General features: G+C 53.3%; 1 protein-coding gene across 1 annotated transcript; it reads right to left on the bottom strand.

Annotated features, from left to right (window-relative positions):
• Positions 1-492: 492 nt before the first annotated feature.
• On the bottom strand, positions 493-1,818 carry LOC144245931 (inositol 1,4,5-trisphosphate receptor-interacting protein-like 1). Its single transcript, XM_077781524.1, has one exon. It carries the CDS (start codon positions 1,816-1,818, stop codon positions 493-495), a length of 1,326 nt encoding a protein of 441 aa, XP_077637650.1.
• Between the last annotated feature and the right edge of the window lie 9,029 nt (positions 1,819-10,847).

A 10,847-nucleotide genomic window follows, 5' to 3' on the forward strand; every position in this document is an offset into this window, starting at 1 on the left:
GAAGGCTTGGGAGCACAAGCGCTGTGAGGAACAGAGCTGGAGTTGTTTAGCCTGGAGAAATGGAGACTCAGAGACAACCTTGTCACTCCCTCCAACTACGGGAAAGGTGGTTGTAGTGAGGTGGGGGTTGGTGTCTCTCTCCAGGCAGCAAGTGACAGAACAAGAGGACACAGTCTTTAGCTGTGCCAAGGGAAATTTAGGTTGGACGTTAGGAAAAATATTCTTACTGGAAGAGTGGTAAAGTACTGGAATCGTTTGCCTGGGGGAACTGGTGGAGTCACCATGCCTGGATGTGTTTAAAAAAAGGTTGGATATGGCACGCAGGGTCATGGTAATAGCTAAGGTGGTGTTAGGCCATGGGTTGGACTCGATGGTCTTAAATGTCCCTTCCAACCTAGTGATTCTGTGATTCTCTAATGCTGTGATTCTACGTGCCCCGCTAGCAGCGGCCAGAGGCCGGCACTCTTGCCAGGCGACGGCACAGATCAAGGCCTAGGGGTGGGCAGCCAGATCCTGTGGCAGGCCGTGGAACAGGTTGGATGGCCTAGCCCTTTGTGTATCTGGGGGCAAGCGGAACTCCTCCGGAAGCCTCTGGTTGCCCACTGTAAAAGGCTCCAGGGGTTTGCCTTCCAGAGATAAGTGCAGCTGCTCCAGAGCATCCGACAGCTGCAGCAGGAAATGTCTCCTGTGCCTCTGCGACGCCGGTACGGTGCTCAGCAGGCGCGTGACATTGGTCTTGATGGAAGGGATGGAAAGGGCCTTGCGCGCAAGAACACGGGCAAGGAGCTGCAGGCATTTAAGGTGTGAGTCGTCCTGGGGAGCCGGCCTGGCCATGCGCCTCAAGAACTTTGTCTCTGCCACGCTGTAGGTCTCGGGCCACGTTGTGCTTGGGGTGTGGGCCCCTCGATGCTGGCTGCTGATAAAGATGTCTGAGGCGTGTTGCTGCACCCCAAACAGCACCTTAACCTGGAAGCTTTCTTGGCTGTTGCTCAGCCTGAGCTTGCAAGAGCGTTTGGAGGGCAGCAGCTCTAAACGCCAACTGCGTGACTGGGGCAAAAGCCGCCAGTTTTCTTCCACCAGCGTGCAGAACCACTGGACAGTTTTCTCCACGTCGAGGTAGGAGCCGGTGCACAGCGTGTCTAGGAGGTTGGGCTGGCGAGTCCTCCTCCTAATCACGTCAGGGTGGTGCTGGAAGCACAGCATGTTCGTGCCCTGGTAATCCCTGGGGCAGCTGCACTCCAGCTCCACAAGGACACGGAAATTCCTGCCAGGCTTCTGCTGGTCGGTGTCACGCTCCAGGTGGAAGATGTGGCCTTGGGGAGGAGTCAGGGGTACAAGCACCCGGTACACAACTTCCTCCTCACGGGCGGCCCAACCTTCAAAGGCACTGCCAAAACCAATGGCTTGTTGCAGCACCGGGTAGAAAGTCCCATTCAAGGCACGCCCGAGGATAGTTGTGAAATTGTCTATCAGGGCCACCGTCCTGTTGCAGCCTGTCTGCAGGTCCTCTACAGGCCCCTGTATGTGCTCCTCTAGAAGCCATCTCACATCATACACGCATGTCTCGTCCTCTACCTCCTTCTCCTTTTCCGTCTCCTCCTTGCCACCGAACTCTGCCCCACGACTTCTTGTCCTCCGCATAAACCATGCTGCCAAGAGAAGAACCAAGAGCCCAGCAAATGCCCAGACCTGCCAGGGCTGCAAGGCAGACCAGAGCAGGTCTCTCCAGGATGCGCCACTCTGCATCAGCGCCAGCTGCTCCACCTCCCGCTCCAGCCGAATCCTCTCCTCTTCCTGGAACTTTGCACGCAGCTCCATTTCCCGATGCGTCACCTCATCCAAAACATCACCCACGGGCTGCGGGTGCTGGACTACACGCAGCAAGAGCAGGAGCCACAACACGCAGAAATCCATGGTCTGCAGCAGGATGGAGAGAAGGCCTTGATGGGGAGTGGGGAGGGAGGCGGCAGCCAGTGGGAGCAGCAGGGACACGAATCCCAGTGATCTGAGGGCAGCAAGAACAGGGCCCCAGACAGCTGGGGGCAGGAAGGCCTGTCCCACTGGCCCAGCAGCAGCAGCAGCAGCAGCAGCACTGTACCGTGGCCAAGGCTCTGCCATGAGGGGCTCTCCCTCCATGCAGAGGGAGAACCCAGCCAGGGGTGCAGCATTTCTAACCCCGCCCCTTGTCCCCAGCACGGCCTCCCTGCCACGCGTGTGCACTCACCGCTTGCCCAAGGAATCCGGGGCCACTGTTACCCGCTGGGGCCTTTTTGTACCTGCCCCCACTGTGACACGTCCCCCACGATGTCACAACTGCCGCAGCACATCACAACCCAGCCAAGTCGATTCTTTGTCCCCAGCCCAGCTCAGCCCCTCCGAGTAGCCCTGGTGTAATGGTTAAGGGTGCTTTTGAGTGAACCTTCTTCAAAGAGCTTCCCTTGGTCTTTCTTTGGTCTTTCTTACCAGCTGCCTCCATCGGCAGTCTCATAGATATCCATGGTGGAAGGCACCCTTGGGATCACTGAGTCCAAGCCTTGACTCCACCCTGGTTGAATTACCCTTAAATCTCTGCATCTCCGAGGTTGAAAAAGTCCTTGAAGATCATACAGTTCTACTACAAACTTAACACTGCCTACTCCACCAATCAGCCAGGTCTCCAAATGCCACATGCCCAGGACTTCTAAAGCTTTCTGAGGGTGGTGACTCAGCCGTTGCCCTAGGCAGCCTGTTCCCAAGCTTGATATCCGTTTTGTTGAAGGAATATTTCCTGCAGATCCAATCTAAATCTCCTGTGGCACAGCTGGAGAAACTTTCCTCTGGTCATATTGTTTCTTCCCTGGGCGAATAGAATTCATTAATGGATCTGCTTGCTAGCACTTGTAACACTGGTGACACTGGTGGAGTTGCAGAAGGTGAGAGTAGGCAGAAACAGTATGGAAAGACAATCAGCAGAACAAAAGGACATGCAGATATGACCAAAAAAGAGACAATGAGATAGAGAGAACAAAAAAAGGAGTGAAAGGCCCAGCCTCTTACACTCCTAAGAAACTCCGTTAAGAGATTGTTTTCTATGCAAAGCTGCAGTGTTTTTTAATTCTTTCTCTCCTCCTACCTTTCCCTACTGGCCCTTCTTTGTGGAAATCAGTTGCTGCCTTTACTTTCAGGGTGCTTTGATTCCTACCTATCTAATTACTCTCTGAAAAAAAATCTATTTCATACATTTCAGACCTGAAGAAGGATTTTGGGCCAGAAACTTGTCCTCCATTCTCAGCTGTGCCTGTGTTGGCCTACCTACCCCTGCTGTCCCTTTTTCCCGGTAATTTTGCAAGAACCAAAGCTGTGCAATACCCGTCCAACACTGGTGAAGCTTTATCGGTTCTGAAAGGTGCTTATTATTCATAGAGACCCCCTCTGCTATTTCCCCATGGAAGGAGAGACAGCCAGCGTAAGACACCAGTATTACTATGGCCATGCAGGGGGGGCTATTGGTTGTTGCTTCTTGCTGGGCTGGCACTTTCCTCTGCACACTTGTCAGCACCCTAGGGGCCCAAGGCAGGCTGGCCACGCTTCTCACAGCCACCAAAGACTCTGGCCCCAGAGCAGTTTGCCCCTCAGGGTGGCCCGGGGCTGGCTGCCTGTCCCCGGCCAGCTGCGCCTGGGCCGCTGCCTCAGCCGTGAGGGATGCAGAGCCGCGAGAGCCCGTGGCTCTCTGCTGGGCCGCACAGCTGAGCTCCCAGCTCCAGCTGGCAGGGCCTCAGCGCCCAGCCTGTGCCCTCCCGCCCCGACGGCCATGCCAGGCCCTGCTTGCTGCCCTGATGGTGGCACTCCCGGCCCCCAGCGCTCTCCAAGGGCTTCTCCTGGGGCACCTTCCTGCAGCCTCTCAGAGCCTGCACAAAACCCAGCAGAGGCCTGCGCTAGGGCTGCTTACAAGGGCCTGGAGGGACAGCACCAGGGGCAGCGGCTTCCCACTGACAGAGGGCAGGGTTAGGCTGGAGATGTGCAAGAAAGTGTGCCTCTGAGGCCTGTTGTGAGAACCCCAGCCTTGCTCTGGGGTCTCATAAGGTGGTGAAATTCCTCCTCCAACCTGTGCTTCCAAAGAAGAACTCCTCAGGCTTTTGCTGTTCGGTCTCGAGGCAATTTATTGCTAGTTATCTAACAGATTATGTTCTTGGACTGCGGCTATTTGATCAGCGGCCTGGGTAGAGGCACACACACACACACTGATATCCTCTCTATCTGCTGTCTTCTTCGTCTCTCCCCCTGCCCAGGGCTGCTGCTATCTTTTATATGATATATTACGTATTACATGTTTATAGTCTTCCCCCAATACCTACTACCTATATTACAAAGTGCTTTTCTACTCTAAACAATCTGTGAGTGCCAACATCACCAAGGTCATGGAGGCAAGGAAAAAGAAGGAAGAAGAACAGGGTCAGCCCACTTTCCTCCATCTTAGAACTCCTGACTCCCATGTACAAAGTAAAAACCCCCCTGTACATGTGCTAAAAAAATTTCCCCTCTACTTTGTAATTACTTTTACTATACTATGTAACCTTTTGTGACTGCTTGTTCTACCTCCAAAGTTGGTAACTCATTCCATGGCTCAAACTCAAAATCACAGCTGTTTCCAGCTGTCTGCCAGGGTCTAAAATGCTTCTGACCAAGGCCTGGAACCTCTAAAAATGTCTGAGAGACATTTTGAGTTCCCACAGCTGGTGACAACCTGGGCCACGCTGCCCATGGAAGCTGTGGCTGCCCAGTCCCTGGCAGTGTTCCAGGTCAGGTTGCATGGGGCTTGCTGCAATGTGGCCTGGTGGTGCAAGGTGTCCCTGCCCTTGGCAGCAGGCTTGCAACAAGACGGTGTCTAGGGACCCTTCCAAGCGGAGCCATGCTGTGATTCTGGGATCAGAGGGGGGTCAGGGGCACGTGGCCTTAATTGCTGATTAGAACCAATTCAGCACTGTTAGTTTGGTTGAGTTCACAGAGACTGTTCACAAGCCCAGATTCCCATCGGGTGACATTTACCAATACTATAGGTGTGGCTGAGATCAAGAAAGTCTCGCATGCTCCAGATTCTGCAAAACTGCCTTTTATTGAAACAAGAGCACAGCAGATCCTTGCGTGCTCGTCATGCATGCGCTAACTATGGAGCATTACTACGCATCCAAACAGATCTATTAAATACTCAATTTATATTGTTCCACTGTCATATTCGTCATGATGATTTTTTCATTCTATAACATTCTACATATTTAATAAACATTTAATTCTAAACATATTGTATAAAATTACTGTTTTGTAGTAAATACAATATGTGTGTGTATAATACATATTGTATACATATAACTGTACTATCAAAATCTTGCCTCCGAAAAATTCAGTAACTACAGAGTATGAATATGTGTCACAAGAGCCACAAATGACTCTGACATAATAGTGACATCATATACTTGCTATTTCTTTTTATAAAATAATATGATAATTTTAAAGATATTGTATTAAATTACTGTTTTGTAGTAAATACAATATGTGTATGTATAATACATATTTTATAAATATACCTGCATCATCAAAATCTTGCCTCTGATAAATGCAGTAACCACAGAGTATGAATATGTGTCACAACAGCCACAAATAACTGTGGCATAATAGTGACATCCTATACTTGCTATTTCTTTTTTTAAGATAAGGTGATCATTTCTAAACTATCACTATAATATGTATCTATTAAAACACATCTGTTAGTAAAAATATTTGTATCAATATATACACACTATAGTTATATAGACAGATATCTATCTGTCTATGCATCCCATTCATTCCTGTCTTTGTCATGGAGCTACAAGCTGGTTCTCTGCCACCAGCTGCAAGCCCCGCGAGCACACGCATCCAAAGGAGGCCAGCAAGGCTGGTGAAGGCTTGGGAGCACAAGCGCTGTGAGGAACAGAGCTGGAGTTGTTTAGCCTGGAGAAATGGAGACTCAGAGACAACCTTGTCACTCCCTCCAACTACGGGAAAGGTGGTTGTAGTCAGGTGGGGGTTGGTGTCTCTCTCCAGGCAGCAAGTGACAGAACAAGAGGACACAGTCTTTAGCTGTGCCGCGCTCCTGCCCCAGATCCCTGGTCTCTCTAGCCCCGGCTAGCTCTTCCTGGGGCGAGAGTGGGCGGTGGAGGCACCCTGCGCTGCTCCCGGATGGGGTTTAGAGGGTGCCTTCGTGGGTCCCTGGGCGGCGCAGGCAAGCCTCGTTGGTGAGGAAAGAAAGGGCGGATCCAGCTGGGGGCTAAGTCCACTTTATTCGGGCCAACGGGCCAAACATGCAGGAACAGTGCCAGCCAACTGGAACCCCGAGAGGGGTCTGACACTGGGCTATAAACCTTTGGGGAGGGGTAAACCTTTAGGGAGGGATATCGGTGATCCAATGAGGAGAGGGGAAGGGAGTGGCTCCAGGATGGGGTGATCTGACTTGGTCCAATGGGAGGAGGATAAGGGAGGGGCCCCAGGCCCTCGTCCAATCACTCGGTGCCCTGAGCAGAAGCTTCAAGGTGGAGGGGAAGGAACACCGAGTGACGGGCAAGGCACCTGGGAGGAGACAGGGGAATGACTTTGCACTTTCCAGGATGATGGACAAATACTGGAAAGGCAGGAAGGGAGGACCAGGCGGGAAAACAGGGAACAAACCAAGTGATAATAGGGGTGTACAGGGGCAAACCAATGGATAATACAGAAATATTAAAACATATAAATTGCACAACTCCACATAGCTGTGCCAAGGGGAATTTAGGTTGGACGTTAGGAAAAATATTCTTACTGGAAGAGTGGTAAAGTACTGGAATCGTTTGCCTGGGGGAACTGGTGGAGTCACCATCCCTGGATGTGTTTAAAAAAAGGTTGGATATGGCTCGCAGGGTCATGGTAATAGCTAAGGTAGTGTTAGGCCATGGGTTGGACTCGATGGTCTTAAATGTCCCTTCCAACCTAGTGATTCTGTGATTCTCTAATGCTGTGATTCTATGTGCCCCGCTAGCAGCGGCCAGAGGCCGGCACTCTTGCCAGGCGACGGCACAGATCAAGGCCTAGGGGTGGGCAGCCAGATCCTGTGGCAGGCCGTGGAACAGGTTGGATGGCCTAGCCCTTTGTGTATCTGGGGGCAAGCGGAACTCCTCCGGAAGCCTCTGGTTGCCCACTGTAAAATGCTCCAGGGCTTTGCCTTCCAGAGATAAGTGCAGCTGCTCCAGAGCATCCGACAGCTGCAGCAGGAAATGTCTCCTGTGCCTCTGCGACGCCGGTACGGTGCTCAGCAGGCGCGTGACTTTGGTCTTGATGGAAGGGATGGAAAGGGCCTTGCGCACAAGAACACGGGCAAGGAGCTGCAGGCATTTAAGGTGTGAGTCGTCCTGGGGAGCCGGCCTGGCCATGCGCCTCAAGAACTTTGTCTCTGCCACGCTGTAGGTCTCGGGCCACGTTGTGCTTGGGGTGTGGGCCCCTCGATGCTGGCTGCTGATAAAGATGTCTGAGGCGTGTTGCTGCAGCCCAAACAGCACCTTAACCTGGAAGCTTTCTTGGCTGTTGCTCAGCCTGAGCTTGCAAGAGCGTTTGGAGGGCAGCAGCTCTAAACGCCAACTGCGTGACTGGGGCAAAAGACGCCAGTTTTCTTCCACCAGCGCGCAGAACCACTGGACAGTTTTCTCCACGTCGAGGTAGGAGCCGGTGCACAGCGTGTCTAGGAGGTTGGGCTGGCGAGTCCTCCTCCTAATCACGTCAGGGTGGTGCTGGAAGCACAGCATGTTCATACCCTGGTAATCCCTGGGGCAGCTGCACTCCAGCTCCACAAGGACACGGAAATTCCTGCCAGGCTTCTGCTGGTCAGTGTCACGCTCCAGGTGGAAGATGTGGCCTTGGGGAGGAGTCAGGGGTACAAGCACCCGGTACACAACTTCCTCCTCACGGGCGGCCCAACCTTCAAAGGCACTGCCAAAACCAATGGCTTGTTACAGCACCGGGTAGAAAGTCCCACTCAAGGCACGCCCGAGGACAGTTGTGAAATTGTCTATCAGGGCCACCGTCCTGTTGCAGCCTGTCTGCAGGTCCTCTACAGGCCCCTGTATGTGCTCCTCTAGAAGCCATCTCACATCATACACGCATGTCTCGTCCTCTACCTCCTTCTCCTGTTCCGTCTCCTCCTTGCCACCGAACTCTGCCCCACGACTTCTTGTCCTCCGCATAAACCATGCTGCCAAGAGAAGAACCAAGAGCCCAGCAAATGCCCAGACCTGCCAGGGCTGCAAGGCAGACCAGAGCAGGTCTCTCCAGGATGCGCCACTCTGCATCAGCGCCAGCTGCTCCACCTCCCGCTCCAGCCGAATCCTCTCCTCTTCCTGGAACTTTGCACGCAGCTCCATTTCCCGATGCGTCACCTCATCCAAAACATCACCCACGGGCTGCGGGTACTGGACTACACACAGCAAGAGCAGGAACCACAACACGTAGAAATCCATGGTCTGCAGGAGGATGGAGAGAAGGCCTTGATGGGGAGTGGGGAGGCAGGCAGCCGCCAGTGGGAGCAGCAGGGACACGAATCCCAGTGATCTGAGGGCAGCAAGAACAGGGCCCCAGACAGCTGGGGGCAGGAAGGCCTGTCCCACTGGCCCAGCAGCAGCAGCAGCAGCAGCAGCACTGTACCGTGGCCAAGGCTCTGCCATGAGGGGCTCTCCCTCCATGCAGAGGGAGAACCCAGCCAGGGGCGCAGCGTTTCTAACCCCGCCCCTTGTCCCCAGCACGGCCTCCCTGCCACGCGTGTGCACTCACCGCTTGCCCAAGGAATCCGGGGCCACTGTTACCCGCTGGGGACTTTTTGCACCTGCCCCCACTGTGACACGTCCCCCATGATGTCACAACTGCCGCAGCACATCACAACCCAGCCAAGTCGATTCTTTGTCCCCAGCCCAGCTCAGCCCCTCTGAGTAGCCCTGGTGTAATGGTTAAGGGTGCTTTTGAGTGAACCTTCTTCAAAGAGCTTCCCTTGGTCTTTCTTTGGTCTTTCTTACCAGCTGCCTCCATCGGCAGTCTCAGAGATATCCATGGTGGAAGGCACCCTTGGGATCACTGCGTCTAAGCCTTGACTCCACCCTGGTTGAATTACCCTTAAATCTCTGCATCTCCGAGGTTGAAAAAGTCCTTGAAGATCATACAGTTCTACTACAAACTTAACACTGCTGACTCCACCAATCAGCCAGGTCTCCAAATGCCACATGCCCAGGACTTCTAAAGCTTTCTCAGGGTGGTGACTCAGCCGTTGTCCTGAGCAGCCTGTTCCCAAGCTTGATATCCATTTTGTTGAAGGAATATTTCCTGCAGATCCAATCTAAATCTCCTGTGGCACAGCTGGAGAAACTTTCCTCTGGTCATATTGTTTCTTCCCTGGGCGAATAGAATTCATTAATGGATCTGCTTGCTAGCACTTGTAACACTTGTGACACTGGTGGAATTGCGGAAGGTGAGAGTAGGCAGAAACAGTATGGAAAGACAATCAGCAGAACAAAAGGACATGCAGATATGACCAAAAAAGAGACAATGAGATAGAGAGAACAAAAAAAGGAGTGAAAGGCCCAGCCTCTTACACTCCTAAGAAGCCCCGTTAAGAGATTGTTTTCTATGCAAAGCTGCAGCGTTTTTTAATTCTTCCTCTCATCCTACCTTTCCCTACTGGCCCTTCTTTGTGGAAATCAGTTGCTGCCTTTACTTTCAGGGTGCTTTGATTCCTACCTATCTAATTACTCTCTGAAAAAATCTATTTCATACATGTCAGACCTGAAGAAAGATTTTGGGCCAGAAACTTGTCCTCCGTTCTCAGCTGTGCCTGTGTTGGCCTACCTACCCCTGCTGTCCCTTTTTCCCGGTAATTTTACAAGAACCAAAGCTGTGCAATACCCATCCAACACTGGTGAAGCTTTATCGGTTCTGAAAGGTGCTTATTATTCATAGAGATCCCCTCTGCTATTTCCCCATGGAAGGAGAGACAGCCAGCGTAAGACACCAGTATTACTATGGCCATGCAGGGGGGGCTATTGGTTGTTGCTTCTTGCTGGGCTGGCACTTTCCTCTGCACACTTGTCAGCACCCTAGGGGCCCAAGGCAGGCTGGCCACGCTTCTCACAGCCACCAAAGACTCTGGCCCCAGAGCAGTTTGCCCCTCAGGGTGGCCCGGGGCTGGCTGCCTGTCCCCGGCCAGCTGCGCCTGGGCCGCTGCCTCAGCCGTGAGGGATGCAGAGCCGCGAGAGCCCGTGGCTCTCTGCTGGGCCGCACAGCTGAGCTCCCAGCTCCAGCTGGCAGGGCCTCAGCGCCCAGCCTGTGCCCTCCCGCCCCAACGGCCATGTCAGGCCCTGCTTGCTGCCCTGATGGTGGCACTCCCGGCCCCCAGCGCTCTCCAAGGGCTTCTCCTGGGGCACCTTCCTGCAGCCTCTCAGAGCCTGCACAAAACCCAGCAGAGGCCTGCGCTAGGGCTGCTTACAAGGGCCTGGAGGGACAGCACCAGGGGCAGCGGCTTCCCACTGACAGAGGGCAGGGTTAGGCTGGAGATGTGCAAGAAAGTGTGCCTCTGAGGCTGGTGACAACCTGGGCCACGCTGCCCATGGAAGCTGAGGCTGCCCAGTCCCTGGCAGTGTTCCAGGTCAGGTTGCATGGGGCTTGCTGCAATGTGGCCTGGTGGTGCAAGGTGTCCCTGCCCTTGGCAGCAGGCTTGCAACAAGACAATGTCTAGGGACCCTTCCAAGCGGAGCCATGCTGTGATTCTGGGATCAGAGGGGGGTCAGGGGCACGTGGCCTTAATTGCTGATTAGAACCAATTCAGC

The sequence above is a fragment of the Lonchura striata genome, chromosome 1 (genome assembly GCF_046129695.1).
Source record: "Lonchura striata isolate bLonStr1 chromosome 1, bLonStr1.mat, whole genome shotgun sequence".
NCBI lineage: Eukaryota > Metazoa > Chordata > Aves > Passeriformes > Estrildidae > Lonchura > Lonchura striata.

Coding starts and splice junctions, on each gene's coding strand:
- LOC144245931 (XM_077781524.1), bottom strand. CDS start 1,818: ATGGAGCTGCGTGCAAAGTTCCAGGAAGAGGAGAGGATTCGGCTGGAG.